Genomic DNA, 14,963 nt, shown 5'->3' with positions numbered 1-14,963 from the left:
TTCTTTTGGATGTCCCAAAGTACCTGAGTACTCATCCTGTGTTCTATAATGTACTCCAAGAAAAGGTATTTACAGTAAGTTTTGGAGTTTCTCTTTGACTTTTATTCTGACTCTGAGTCCTATTCCTTAGAATAAGCAGTTCATGTAATGTGCACATTGATTATAAATTTATCAGAAGAAAGGCTACATGTATCTCTTACACAATTTTCTCTCCGGTTCTGGCTTTGTTCACTGAACAAACCTTATGGCAGTCATGACACCGATTACAACACATGTGCCTGCTTGTAATGTCCCCGATAAGGTGTGATTTGTAACTTAGAAAAAAGTCTAATAAAATAAACAAATTAGTGATGGCTTTCCTTTTTCCATCAGATAAATAAATAGAGAACTGGAGCCAAGACTAACACGTTTACATCTTGATAGAACTTTGTCTCCTTTTTGTTGGCAATGGATTACAAACTGCCCTTAGCTAAGACATTGTTTATCGGCTGTCAAACACTGTAGAAGGGTTGCACTGTTGCTAAATATTGGTGAATGTTCCTTTTTTTTTTAATTGTTTTTTTCTGGTTGTGATTTATGGGTATGTCATTGTTGCACATAACCATGAATTACTCCGTTCCACATAACGGCTTATTGCTTCCTTTGCCAGACTGGAGAGAAGTCCATAGGTTAGTTTAGGCAATAAAAAATGTTTGGCTTGAATTTATTTTTCCAAACAAACGTACACATACACAAAAACATATCCACCTTACATTGTTCATATCGCTAAACAATGCATATACCCTACTCCCCCATTCTACGCAATACCCCCCAAAAAACATTGTGAATTTGACCCAGCATGCATTACAGTTCTCTTCCCAACTTTTAAAATATTGTCATACTTGAGTTGTATGTGTTCAGATGCTTGCATAGCAGTAATAGCCTGCCCCTTTATAGGGACGAAGCACGCTCCCAATACTTCAGCATTTCCCAGAATCCACCATAGACTCTCAGATTGGCAGGTGGGTTTCAGCAGGTTGAATCCCCCCTACCTGCCATTTGATCTCTTGGCTGCTCCAACAATAATTTAATTTAGTAATTTTGTCTTCTTCCTCTTCCACAGCGTTATAATGAAAGTATTACTCTTACAGCCGATCTCTTGTTAACCCTAAATCATATATAGTCGTTGTAACTTGTGTGACAGCCAGGTGAAAGTAGCCGTTCCTATAGAGATATTGCACCACTGGATTCCTCAAAGGGTATACAAACACAATGGGGGGAATTTATCAAAACTGGAGCAGATCAAATCTGGAGCAGTTGCCTATGGTAACCTTCTCTCTTCAGTTTGTTCAGTTAAGCCTTGAAAATAAAAGGTGGATGCTGATTGGTTGCCGTGCACAGCTGCTCCAAATTTTGTCTGCTCCAGTTTTAATAAATACCCCTCTGTATGTAGGTCATGTCAGAAAATATAGAAATGTGAAATATGATTTTTGGTTGGAATTGCTCCTTGGTAAAGAAAATTTATTTTTCAGTCTTTTTCTTTTTTTTTTCCTTCTCAGCTGGAAAGACAAATTCACGAAGACGAGGAGTTTGCCCGAACATTGGCAATAATAGATGGTATGCCAAAAGTTAAGGTAAGGAGAGTGTTCACTTTTTGATCGTTGTATGTCCCCTTTTTATCTTCTTTTTTTACTTTTTGTGCAGTCAGTCCTAGAACTGTAAAACATTTTGTCCTGCTTCTCCAATGTTTAACCCCTTCATGACTGGAGACGTACACTGTTCTAAGAACGATCAGAAGTCTTCAGTGATATGCTGCAGGATCAGTCACTAAAGTTATTAGTTTTAAGCAGCCTAATAACCAAAAATTTTAAAATATCATTATATTGTCAGGCAGTCCTAGTGGCTGCTTAATATAATAGACAAAAATGGTGGGGAAAAAAAGCGTAAAGAAATAAAAAATGTAACAAAATAAAAATTATATATACAAATATATTTTATCCAATAATTATTATACAAATTAACCCCTTACAATGAAAATCTGCTGCTGAGCTGCAGATTTTTTTTTTACCCTAAGGGGTTCATTTCTTTATTTAACCCCCTCATGATGGCATTGTTCAAAGTATGTCGCTGTCCCTAAGTGTGACAGTTATTGATAGTTACATTGACATTGTTGTCCACCTAACCACGATCGGGTTTTAGAGGAAAAAAAAAAGTCATGCTCAAACGTAGTAATCCAACAAGGACATGTATAGCATAAATAGTCCCAAAGCCCATGCGAGTTCTCGCTCCATGAGACCATGTTCCTGTCTGCAAAAGAATTCCTCCACGGAAAGCGCTATATGCTGCATTTATAATACGAGGGTGCAGAAAGGGCCCTGCTGTGTGTCTATGTCACGTCTGCCCTATGATTTAATTGTAGTGGAAATATTTCTCAACAGAAGCCTTGTTTGGGTACATTTCAGCCACTTGTACAAATTTTTTGTGCAACATTCTAAATATGTTGTGTTCTGTACTTATATCAACATATAATTTACCTTTTCAAATATATTTTTTTTTTATCCACAGGATATTTAGAGAGGTTTTGGTTAGCTTTGAACATACATGTGACAAAAATTGTTCATCATCACTGACGGATACAGTATTTTCTTTTTTCCTAGTACCAGATGAATGAAGCCCTGTACCTGTTGCATACACTTTAGTAATATGTGTGTTTTAAATTATGTAGGGACCTAAGGTCAGCCCGAAGAAGGAGAGCTTAACATCTGCTGAAATAAGCCCAGCAAAGAGTGAAAAAAGGATTTCGCCAGGTAAGAGACACAACATAAAATATACAATATTGACTGAAAGTCATAATTAAAGGAATGGTCTTCCCTTGTTTTAATAGCCCTATTTTATTTAATTATTCTCCATGTGTTAACATTGCTCATGAAACACGTAGGAAGTTAAACTTGTGTCCAGCGAAAGGAAGCATAGGGTGGAGATATGGCATCACTTTGTTTCCTGGTGGCTTAGGAACAGTGTCACAGAAGTCACATCTTTGAGTAATTCCATTTCCTAACAAGCAATGTCAGCAAGGACCCCAATCAGTTTTATTTGTAGTTAATAGCTTTAATGAGATGGCGGTTTTACTAATTTTTCCACTGTTTTATGTCCCTTTACATCATGAAGATTGCAGTGACATATTTCTTCTGATAATTGAAAATTGCAGGTTATGCCAATGAAGGGCCTCTGTTCTTGGAGTGTCACAGTGATCTCTGCTTCAGCAATATGCAGAATGTACCATTTAGTTCTGCAATCTAGATAAAAATGTGTGACTCTAATAATATCTAAATGTTCTTTGTAGGCAGAACTTCTAGTCCATCAGATGAATCTACCATCAAGAAGGGAAAGGATGTTAAAGAAGGAAATAAGTATGCCTCCAGTGCACCATCTGAACAATTATTTTCACACAAAGGCAAAGCCTCTTCAGAAAAGACTTCTCCAGTGAAAAGCAGCTCCAAGCTGTCTCTGATGAAACAAAAGGACGAAGCACAGAAAATGGAGGCAGTATCTAGCACAGTTAGTAAATCCAAGGTCATTTCTCCAAAGAAACAGCATCCTAAACTCAAGGATATCACTCCAAAGAAAGAACAGCCTAAGGCCATGGTTATCTCACCAAAGAAAGAGGTGACCACACCAGTAAGATCATCTCAGCGGTACTCGGAGGTAAGACTTCTAGCCGTCCTCATAATTTTTCATAGGTGAAGCAAGCCTGCCCCAGATCCCAGAAGACAATAGGCTTAATCTACCAAATCCCATAGTCAGTGGAATCTGGTACTGCCAATAGCTAATAATAATTCCATCTTCTTGAATTGGAAGCTCCTGAATTTTTTTAAGATTTAGTGGGTGTGGGTGGGAGTGCTTTGGATGTCAGGTTTTATTGCTGGGTAGAAAGTTCTTGTCCAGGTAACATAAAGACATCTAAGTGGCGACATAAGCACAGAAAACAAATTTTATCCGTTGTAGAGATTTCCCTGATTTCATGTCCTGGTGACACAATAGAAAGAAAGAAAATCTCCCCAATAGGGACACAGGCAGCAAAAACAAAAACCCAGAAGAGGTTCTATGCCCTCCTTGTAATATCTATAAAAAAAAAATTTGGCTTGAGTTCCACTTTAATAGCAAACAGCCACTGTTGTGCACCAATATAAAAAAATGTAAATGCCTTTTATAAATTGTACATTCTTACTGTAAGTGCTCATGCATGGAGCATCAAGAATAGATTTGGCTCGATTCCATATGAACAGTAACAAGTCAAACAGACTGAACAATTTGATCCTTTGTTAATATATGGTAATGGTATGCCTTATTCTGTTGTCGTTAGATCATCGTAAATGTTAACTTTAAAATGGTTTTCCACTTTTGCAGTCAAATTTTAGAAAACCCCTCTATGTTATAGGTTCCTATAAGTTTCAGCATACTGAAAAATTCTTACCTTTTTAGATGTTTTGTTAAATCAGGCAAGATGGCTGATTCCAGGTTTTTCTGAGCCCTGTCACAGTGGTCTGTCCTAATGGAAAGTCTTGGGACTGAAATTTGAGGATTGTAAGCCTCATTAACACACATTACACTAGCCACCTCAGAATGGACGAGACCCCTCGCCCATCACAGCCCCTCCTAACATTTAAAAGAGAGGCACGAAGAAATTTTAGCCCGTAAAACCCTAACCCAAGTAAAAAATAGGTGTTATCCCAATTTGGCTGTGAAAGTGGAAATACACTTTAAGTATATTTTAGATGTGGCAATCCAGAAATTAGACTTAATTGCCAAACTGCAAGATCTTTCAGCTTTCGGTCAGTAATATGTTATATTCAGTTTGTCATATCAACAATGATTTTCTGTAACAGACCAGTCCTGAAGATTCTGAAAAGAAGCGGGCTAACTTCAGTGCATATAGAAACTTTCTTAATCGAGAAGGCCCTAAAGCATTGGGATCCAAGGATATTCCCCAGGTAAGGAATTATCACGAATATTGTAATCTCTGTAGGTATTGAATGTAACAGGGATTGTGATGCTCCATAATCCCAAATCAGGATAACTTGGGTTAAAAATTAAATATGGAAGCTGTTGATGAGTCATGGGTGCATCATGTATAAAGTATGTATCTGTTATTTATTTTATAGATCATGAATTTTTTTATATGAAGCTATAGTATAAAAAGTATTAAGAAATCCAAACTGACCAACATCTATAATTTCCCTTTAAACAAATACAAAGAAGTATAAAACATTAACTTTCTAGTGATATGCCTTGACTTGGATCTTTCTAGAGACAGTAGCAGGGAAAGCCAGTATTTATTTACTAGAGGTAGTGGTCCTTGACTAAGGAAGGCCAGTGGGAAGAAAAACTTAACAGTAGCTATTTTACTTTTACTTAACATTTGGCTCGGTTCCCAATATGAAATATTAAGAAGTCACTCTTTGAGCACTTTAGATTATTCACCCAACACATTTCTGATGAATACCTTTTACCTGATTGTTGTATTCCCTTAATGTTAGGGTGGAGATAACTGCTTGGAAGGGTTGACCTTTGTCATAACTGGAGTCTTGGAGTCCATAGAGCGAGATGAAGCCAAGTCCTTAGTAGAACGTTATGGTGGAAAGGTAACTGGAAATGTCAGCAAAAAGACCAATTACCTCATCATGGGCCGTGATGCAGGAGAATCCAAACGTGACAAGGTATAGTCCTGTTTTTTTGTAAGGAAATAGGAAAGTTTCTTAAAGCAACAAGTAGCTTTTGAAATGCATTATTTTTCCAACATACAGACTGCAGATTTACTAAATCGCAATAAACTGCAGTAAACTAGGACAAAAAAGGGCAAGTACATTCAGCTAAAAGACGTAAAGGAACAGGTGTTGTCAGGGTATACGAATGAGTAGGAATTGCACAATTTGTGAAACAAGTTGTGTATCTGTAGAATGGTTTCTAGCTTGTTGTGAAAATTTGTGGTGTTTGGGGAAAGAGGGGCACTTACTACAGGCTACCTGTAGAAAACTACACCGGGGGCAGATACAAGACCAGTCACCCTGCACAGGGAGAAACAGCAGCAATTACGTTATTACAGAGGCATTGTCCAGGAGTTGTTTTATGCTGGATTACTACACAGATCTGAAAAATATACTCCATAAACCTCAATGTTCCGGTAAGCGTACACTTGCCTCTTGTATTTCGACTACCGGTATATATATTTAGCTCGGAGATTAGCTTTAGCCTGATTCCTAAGGTCAGCCCTTTACATGTAACCCCTCTCCCCACATGTAACCTCCAATACACAGAATATTGGAGCCCTATCGCTAGTTAACGCATATTCTCCTACGTCTGGAGGCTTTGTGGGAGTCTGCTCCCATAACAAACTGCTGAATCTACATATACGCTGGTAAAATTCTCGTACCCAAGCTTCAGTATACATATACTGTATGCTGATGGAGTAGTGGAGGAATCATTTAGCTAAAATGCTGTTGTGTACTGCTCCTCCTCTTGAGGGAAAATGTTTAATTTAGGGAATGTTTTAAGTGATTTTGAAATCACTTCTGCTATGGCTATGCTATTGGACCACTATTTGTACCATCTGAACATTGCCCCTGATTCAGTGGTAAATCTGTCAAAAAGTCAGTTCAAACAAACTTATTATAAGAACATCGGATGAGCAGAGGTTATTTTCAATGTATACATCATATGAAAACTGCCTGTACTTTGTGTGGGGAAAAAAAACAGATGACAACATAAAAGATTTGACTTTAGCTGTAAATGTTTAATTTTGCCTTTCACCCATCCACCTCCTGTGCCTTCTTTTTGTTCATTGAGGTATATTTTCATCATAGGCTCTCTTTGGATTGTCCAGGTTTTTCTTAGGTTGTTGGCAAACCATGTTACAAGTGAAAACTATTTTCAGCCAACAGATAGGAAACCTAAATTTCTAAATCTAGTGTGGTGCAGTGTCAGTAAAATGATCTGTGATGCAACTTTTCTGTATGCAGGCAGAAAGCTTTGGGACAAAGATTATTAATGAGGATGGTCTATTTGACTTACTTCGCACCTTACCTGGGAAGAAATCCAAGTATGTGATAGCAGCAGAAGCATCGGTAAGTGTGACTGTGATAAGGAGGGTCTTTGGGGGAAAATGTTCTGTTGTTTAACAGGGTTATAAATGTACATTTATCTTGGTGATTTAATTTGTCTCAGCTTGTTAACTCAATGCATTGATTTGGGAGTGCATAAGGGCCCTGACAGGAATGGCTTTCTCTGGCTTTTTTACATAGCTTAACGGAGCCAGGACAGGACAGCAAGGAGCGGCTGCTCTCATAGTCAGGTACGCGATCCGTGACCGCGTGCCTGACTGAATTTCCACTCGCCCTCTCTTTATTTCCACTCGCCAAATGCGAGCGGGCGAGTGAAAATTTTGAGCCCTGCTGTATATTATGGTTTGGTAATGTGTTCTTAGGTGGAAGGTAAGGGTCCATGCAATCTGAATGTAGTATGTTTTTGCTTTCTCACTATTGTCAACCCCATTTCTGTGTTCTTTGCTTGTAGCTAGGCTAATAAGATGTGATCCCAGTATTTGTAAGGTGCAGAGAGCTGTATAAATGTACAACTAAATATGGGAGCTAATGAATAAAAATACTTTTTTATTTTTCTCATCCATTGAGTGGCTCAGAAAGTCTTTCGCCTTATAGTTATATTGCTGCCTACTGGAGGATTGGACACTGGTAAACCAAAAACTGTAGACCCTCCCAGATAATCCCTACTTCTACCACCAGCATGTTTCTGTTTTTTGCCAGTGTCCTAGGAGGAAGGATTCCTTTTTGTTTTCTTATGCTTTAATGTGTAAAAGATTATTCTTTTCTTTCTAGCACTTCTTTTTTCTAGGAACTTCAATTTTTAACAGGCTATCTGGGTTTCATGAGTACCTGAGGCCTTGCCCTGTGCTCTAAGCCTTATGTTGCCTTACCACCATGCCCTTGCAACATGTTAGACACTGGGGAAAAGGGGGGTGTTTTGGGACTCTGAGTTACTCTGTACTGGGTGCCCTTGGTTAACACTCTACTAGGAGCTCCGGTGCATTTCTAAACTTGCTTACTGATGTGGCCAACGTCTGCATCCTGGAATCCCGTTGCCCTTTGCTCCTGGAGACTTTGCCATCTTCAGAGTCTTAGCTCTGTTGGACATGGAAAGCTCCTCTTCCCAGAGTGAGAGGGATGTTTGTTAACTTTTGCAGACACTTGAACTTCTTCTCAGATGCCTGGTCTCTAGGGCTGCAGCTAACGATTATGGGCGTGGCTTATGCGTCCTGTGGGCACGGCGGGCGCAGCGGGACGTGAGCAGCGTGTGCTTCAGGCCGCGTGTAGAGCCCCGAACAGGGAAATCAATCGATAGCCGACGAATCGACGATCGAAAACGTTGGTAACGTTTTCAATCGTCGATTTTAATCGACTAAATCGATTAACTGTTGCAGCTCTACTGGTCTCCAAGGGCCACAAACTGGAGTTTCAGTCCCTGCTCCCTTCTGCACAGATCAAGCCTCCATCGAGCCCTCTTGGGTCTTTTGGATCAATTTATCATTGCCCATTTCCTGTGGTAGAAGGTTTTCAGGGGTTTTACACCTACCAACTCCAACTACCATTCCCTAACCCAAAGATGGCATCTGCCCCATCTCGGATCTAAAAAACACAGAATGTCTTCAAGTGCAGAAATTCCACATGGAACCCATCAGAGCTGTCATTGCGTCACCTTCAAAAGGAGACTTTCTAGCGTCAACGAACATCAAAGATGCATACGCACACTGTACATGTTCCCATCTTTCCAGTGCATCAGTGTTTCCTACACTTTGCTATGGGATCCCTACACTACCTGTTTGTGGCCCTGCTCTTCAGTCTCTCATCTGCACCTTGGGTCTTCACCAAAGTGTTGGCTCCAGTACTAGCCCTGCTGTGGTTTTGTGGCATCCCCATTGTGGGATACCTGGACAACTTTCTGTTGAGGGAACAGTCTGTGTAGGCTCTGTTGGACAATGTGGTTTTGACTACAGACATTACTGAAGCTTCAGAATTCGTCACTGTAACTAACTCAGTGTTTGGAGCATCTGGGTCTAGTCCTAAACGCTGCACATGTCAAAATGTTTCTCCCGCAGGAGAAATATCGGACTCTTCCATCTCAGATTCGAGCTCCTTAGTCCAAGAGTCGTATGACTCTGCATTGTATGAGAGTTTCACAGGCCTAAGCAAAATAACATTTTGCCAATGTGTGACAAGGGAGTCCTGTCCCTGGACAGACTGAGTAGTTTGGCACCCAAGGACCTAGCTTCGGAATAGAGGAAGTCCTTATCTTCGGATTTTTAGAAGATCCTTACAACGGATGCCAGCCTATTGGTCTCGGGAGGAGTCTTGATGCAAGGGACTAGGTCTTCAGAGATCGTTTCCTGTTTAACTTCCTGGAACGTCAGCCAGTTTGGCTGTGTTTTACAGCACTGGACCATCCTGCTGGAGGGTCATCTGATCTGAATTCAGTTGCACAATGCCAGAGCACACTTCCTTAGTTGGCAATGACTGGACTCCGGGCATTAGTCCCTACACCTGGAGGAGTTCCAAGGATGGTGTCACAGGTGGGGGATGCCAGATTTTGACCTGCTAGCCTACAGGTTAAACAGAAAACTGGCCAAGTTTGTCTCCAGGTATAGGCATCCTCTAGTAAAAGCAGTGGATATTTAGGTCTCTCCTTCGGATCAGTATAACCTCCTGTGCCTTTCCTCCCATGAAACGTCTTCCTTGTCTGCTTCTCGGGATCAAGGTGAATGGCATTACAGTGATGCTCATTGCTTTGGATTGGTCCAGGCAGATGTGGTATGCTAACCTGGTAAGACTCCTGGCGGATGCTCCAGGAGAGAAATGCCTGTCTCTACTCTCATCCATAGGATGAGCTCTGGGAGTTGAGTGGTATCATGGGCAATGTAGTTCTGATTTCAGCCTCAGATATAACTTGTACCGCAGCAAATGATCTTTTGTTTGCAAATTTCCAATCATCTTGTGCCAGCAGTATAACCAAAAGTCAAAGATTTCCTGTGCCACTCAATGGATTCCATAAACAGGATTTTTACCATAAGTAAAAATAGTGTTTATAGCTGGCAGAGTCATGAGGGTAATTTTCATGTGTTGCCTAGCTCCTTTTTTTGAAGGGGCATTAATCTTCTTTTTTTTTTTTTTTTGCATTTTAGGGAAAGTAATAATTGTCATTGGACATTGTTTTTAAATAAGGGGAGACATCATGTAGTTTCCTTAAGCTGTCTTCACAGGCAAGTAATGCCTAGTATATACATAACGCACACATAGTGGGTTATTTGATTTACTGGGTCTTTTTTTTTAAAAAGAATCAGTTGCCATAGGTTACTGCACTTAACTTTAGTGGATAACCGTTCTATATTGGCACTATTATTACAAGATGGTTTGAATGTATTTGCTGTTTAGGTGAAAGTGAAAACCGAAAAGACCCCAGAAAAGAAAAAGGAGCTAGAAGTAATAAAACCAAGCCCGGCTAAGAGGAAATTGACCCCACCGAAGAGAGAATCACCACGGGGCAAGAAACTCGGAACTGACGCAAAGGTGTCAAGTGATTATGTAACGACAAGTATAAAGCAGGAAGAGAAGCTAACGTCTGTCGGATCTCTGGAATCGCCATCATCTAGTGGCAAGACGGAGAGTCTGCTCTGGGTCGATAAATACAGACCAGCAACGCTAAAGGGGATCGTAGGGCAGCAGGGAGAGCAGAGCTGTGCTAATAAACTTATTAGATGGCTGAAAGGCTGGCACAAAAACCATTCTGGAGACAAGAAACCTGTTGGTTAGTATACTTGGTCTTCTGTGTTGGTAGTATATGAGGGAGGGGCAAGTTTATAAAATCTGGGCCTTCTACTTCTTCATGCTTCATGTTCAAAAATAACTGTCACAGAAATGTCACTTTTTTCCCCCCCATAAACGTTTCCTTATCATCCATACAGGCATATATTCATCCTAGGAGTTGCATTAAAGCAGACTGCATTGTTTCTTGCGTAAAATTATTTATTTTTTTCTTTTGTCAACTTCAGTGTATGTGGATTGTAAACATAGTGTAGAAAATACCTAAATTTTATGTTTTGTTTTTTTCCTAATGAAACTGTATTTTAGCAAAATATAACAAGTTTGGAGGCAAGGATGACGGTTCATCATCTAAAGCAGCTCTGTTATCTGGTCCACCAGGAGTTGGAAAAACCACAACAGCAGTACTTGTGTGCGAGGTAAAGTGTTCAGACTTTTCCTTAGTTTATCTGCTGTGTTTTATCAATTTTCCAGTATTAAAATGTGGTGTGGAGGCATCACCATTCTTGTGTAACTTTCCTTTCCTGCTGCTCCTATTGAGCGCTAGGAGCTGAAGGAAATGCCTGCTATTTCCAGGTATGGAGGAGCAATGCGGCTCACCCCTTGTAGTGGCACTGGACCATTCCACTCAGCAGCTCCATAGTCCTGTATGAGCTGTGACTCATAACTTGCTTAGGGCAATGCTTTCTCTTCTGGCAGCTGAACAGAGTGGTGTTGGGAGCAAAAGGACTATAAGTATTTGTGTCTGTAGAGGACTACATTAAAGTGAACCTGTTGCTTTGTTGTACCTAGGGATGCACCGATACAAAGTATTTGGGCGAGTAAAAGCAAATGCCCCTGACTTAAAGTACGACTTCCTGATTGGTCGGGAAGCTGGCCAATCAGAAAGCCAGGTGGCGAGTCATTACCCTCCCCCCGGCTTCCTGATTGGTCAGAAACCTGGCTCCATGCTTCCCAGTCACCTGGTCACGAGGTAGCATGGAGATGCCGACCAGCTTCCTTAATGGAACTTCCAGGATCGGCATTCGGTATGGGCGAGTGCCGAAAAAAAAATATCTGTACTTGATATTGAAAAATCGGTATCTGTGCATCCCTAGTTGTAACCTGAACTGTGACCAAAGTGTTTCTGGTATATGTGTTTGGAAGGTTGTTTGATCCCCCTACATAATGGTATCTGTCTTGTGCAATAGGAGCTGGGCTACAGTTATGTGGAACTAAATGCCAGTGACACCCGCAGCAAAAACAGCATGAAGCAAGTAGTGGCAGAATCGTTGAATAATACCAGCATTACAGGATTTTATTCAGGTAAAAGTCTATAGAGAAAGTGTTGGCGCTAGAGAAAGTATAGCAATGGAAAGTAAGTGTTTATCCTTTGTTGTCTAATCTGTGCTAGGGAAAGGAAAGGTGGCTTTTGATTGGATGCTTCGGAGAGAGGGAGATTATCTATCTAGTTGATGTGTAATACCATTTATTATTCTCTTCCTGTCTAATTTCATTGTCTCTGTGTACATCTATTAGGGGCAAGCAAGTCCGTAAGCGACAAACATGTTTTGATCATGGATGAAGTAGATGGTATGGCAGGAAATGAAGACCGAGGGGGCATACAGGCAAGTCTATTGCGCTTTGTAGAGGGCACAATTTTAATACAAAGTGAATTCTATATTATTGTATCATTTGCTGAAATTAGATCATTTAGTGGAATGCATACAGGAGTGTACTATGTAGGTCCTCTTTATTAGAGCTTCTCTATGCTGCGCGGTCACCTAGGAATACAAAACCACTATTTTGATGTTCTCAAAGCTGTACATCTGATCTACATTGCTCACTTGGAGCTGGCTTCTAATAGAAAAAAGTTATGCTGGCATATGATGTAGAAGGGGAAAGGGATGTACGGGGGTGAAGTAATTTGCTGGGAAAGAAATCAATGTATGTGGGGTTGGGCAGACTGGTGGGGAATATACAGCATTCAGTAGATTAGCAGGAAGGGCTGACAACCCTGCTCAGCGTTCCGTATGTGCAAGGTTTTTAAAGGGATAAAACATGGGGAAATTGGCATGTATTGCACAAATGTACTAACTATCTGTTACATACACAAACATCTTTTGTGCCCGTAAGAAATCCAGTGGACAGTTCTTGTTTTTTTTAATCAGATAATGTTTATTAAAGCTTTTTGATATAGTATTTGAGGCCGAACAAAGACACAAGTCCATCAACTCCAACCTATTGCGTGTATGCATTTATGTTTGATCTGGTGTGTGCGTGTGGTATGAGTTCATGTGTGATATATACAATACAAAAACGTAAAATAAAAAATAAAAACAGATGTCTGGTTCCTTCAAAGTCACAGATAACTAGAAAAATAATACAATGCACAGTGCGGACATGAGCAGAGCAAATCCTCCAATGTAACAGCAATAACAGTACAGTGTAAAAAGTAGGTTAGACATGGTGTGCACATTAGATATAAGGGAGACCTGGTACAATTCAGATAACGCATACTCCTCCAAGACCTCAAACACTTTCACAAATATCAAAGGGCATAAAATCATGTATGTCATGTCAGTAATGAACAAAAGGCAGCTATCTATTGTGACCAAATCGAATCAAACGTGGTCATAGTATTTGGAAGCCAGTAAGTATGTTTTTCAAAGGCTATATACTTAGCAAGCTCAGCCTACAGTCCTCAGTCATTGGAGGATATGCTGACACCCATTTAACTGCAGTCATCCTATGAGCTAAGGACTGTTCGATAGCTAGGGACATATGATCGTCCATATCACTTGTGTCCGAATAACCCAGAAGCAGGTGAAAGGCTCAACCAGCAGTGTAAGCCCATAAGAAGCATTCACATTAGAGATAACTTCTGTCCAGTATCTTTTCAATTTCGGGCATCTCCAAAGCAAATAAGGTTACCTTGAGGCTGCTGGAGTCCCCACGGAGGCCTATCTTATGGAGAAATGCTGGAGTACGATAGACTCTGAAGAATAAACAGCTGTGCAGGTTTATGTGATGAGGAAAACCCGCTGTGTCCGCTGCAGGATCTGTTCCCAAATCTCTTCAGAGATTTCCGCTCATCCTCTTCCCATCTATACCTGCTTGGGAAAGGAAAGCATGCTATAAATGCATGTAAAGGATGGGAGTAGGAGAGGGATAGCAAACCTTTGGTCTTCCCAGCTAATGTCAAAGTATCTATCAGAGGGATAGAGGAAAACTGGCCCAAACAGCCCGGGTTTTGTATTTGCTGGACATGTCCAAGCTGTAAATATTGGAAAAGGCACACACGTTTCAAAGGAAATTCAGAACACAATTGACCAGTGGACAGTTTTGAGATTCAGAACGTTTGCTAGAGTGCATGTCTTGCAGTCTTTTATTTTTTGAGCCAGTCTGAAAATACAAATTTCTGTTTTCATGTTGCCTTTTGTTTCAGGAGTTGATCTCTTTGGTCAAACAGACAAAGATCCCCATTATATGTATGTGTAATGATCGGAATCACCCTAAAATCCGCTCACTGGCTAACTACTGCTTTGACCTCCGCTTCCAAAGGCCTAGAGTGGAGCAGATTAAGGTCAGAAGATTTCCATGTTTTTCCCTCATTCATCCATGAATTTTAAATGTGTCATTTGTGAGTCCAGTCATCAGTATACAGTAACACTTGGGGTCTTGTTATATGCAGGGGGCTATGATGTCTGTGGCATTTAAGGAAGGACTGAAGATCCCACCACCAGCTATGAATGAAATTATCCTTGGTGCTAACCATGACATTCGGCAGGTGAGACCTTTTACAGAAGAATTATCTTTTTTTTGGTTTTTTTTCCCCCATCTGCAAAAACTTCAAGAAGTTACTCGGCTTTGTATCTTTCTCCATCAGGTTCTTCATAACCTCAGCATGTGGAGTGCTCGCAATAAGGCCTTGACCTATGATGAAGCAAAGAGTAATGCAAACAATGCCAGAAAAGACATCAAAATGGTAAGTGAGATTTTAGACTGCTCAGTCCCAGAAGTTGAACAGGTTTCAAATTGGTAATTTAGTTAAATTAGAATAAAGTTTAATGATATCTTAAAGGAGAACGCCAAGATTTATTCAAATTAACCTTTTGCAGT

The 14,963-nt window shown here is 40.3% G+C and overlaps 1 protein-coding gene across 1 annotated transcript in view; it reads left to right on the top strand.

Moving 5' to 3' along the window:
* Nucleotides 1-14,963, top strand: part of RFC1 (replication factor C subunit 1) — a gene marked incomplete at its 5' end in the record, with an annotated part of 49,321 nt that overhangs the window by 26,526 nt on the left and 7,832 nt on the right. Inside the window, 13 exons of the mRNA XM_018572807.1 lie at nt 1,539-1,613; nt 2,705-2,786; nt 3,323-3,684; nt 4,866-4,970; nt 5,517-5,696; nt 6,996-7,100; nt 10,476-10,848; nt 11,172-11,281; nt 12,053-12,167; nt 12,381-12,469; nt 14,290-14,427; nt 14,536-14,631; nt 14,731-14,829. Of these exons, the coding sequence (XP_018428309.1) occupies nt 1,539-1,613; nt 2,705-2,786; nt 3,323-3,684; nt 4,866-4,970; nt 5,517-5,696; nt 6,996-7,100; nt 10,476-10,848; nt 11,172-11,281; nt 12,053-12,167; nt 12,381-12,469; nt 14,290-14,427; nt 14,536-14,631; nt 14,731-14,829 (1,929 nt within the window). The remainder of the gene's footprint in view (nt 1-1,538; nt 1,614-2,704; nt 2,787-3,322; nt 3,685-4,865; nt 4,971-5,516; nt 5,697-6,995; nt 7,101-10,475; nt 10,849-11,171; nt 11,282-12,052; nt 12,168-12,380; nt 12,470-14,289; nt 14,428-14,535; nt 14,632-14,730; nt 14,830-14,963) is intronic.

The sequence above is a fragment of the Nanorana parkeri genome, unplaced genomic scaffold (assembly GCF_000935625.1).
Source record: "Nanorana parkeri isolate BGI_ZX_2015 unplaced genomic scaffold, ASM93562v1 scaffold2139, whole genome shotgun sequence".
In the NCBI taxonomy this organism is placed as follows: Eukaryota; Metazoa; Chordata; class Amphibia; order Anura; family Dicroglossidae; genus Nanorana; species Nanorana parkeri.
Note: the sequence above shows the minus strand (reverse complement) of the source record. Positions and strands in the feature narration are given on the sequence as shown.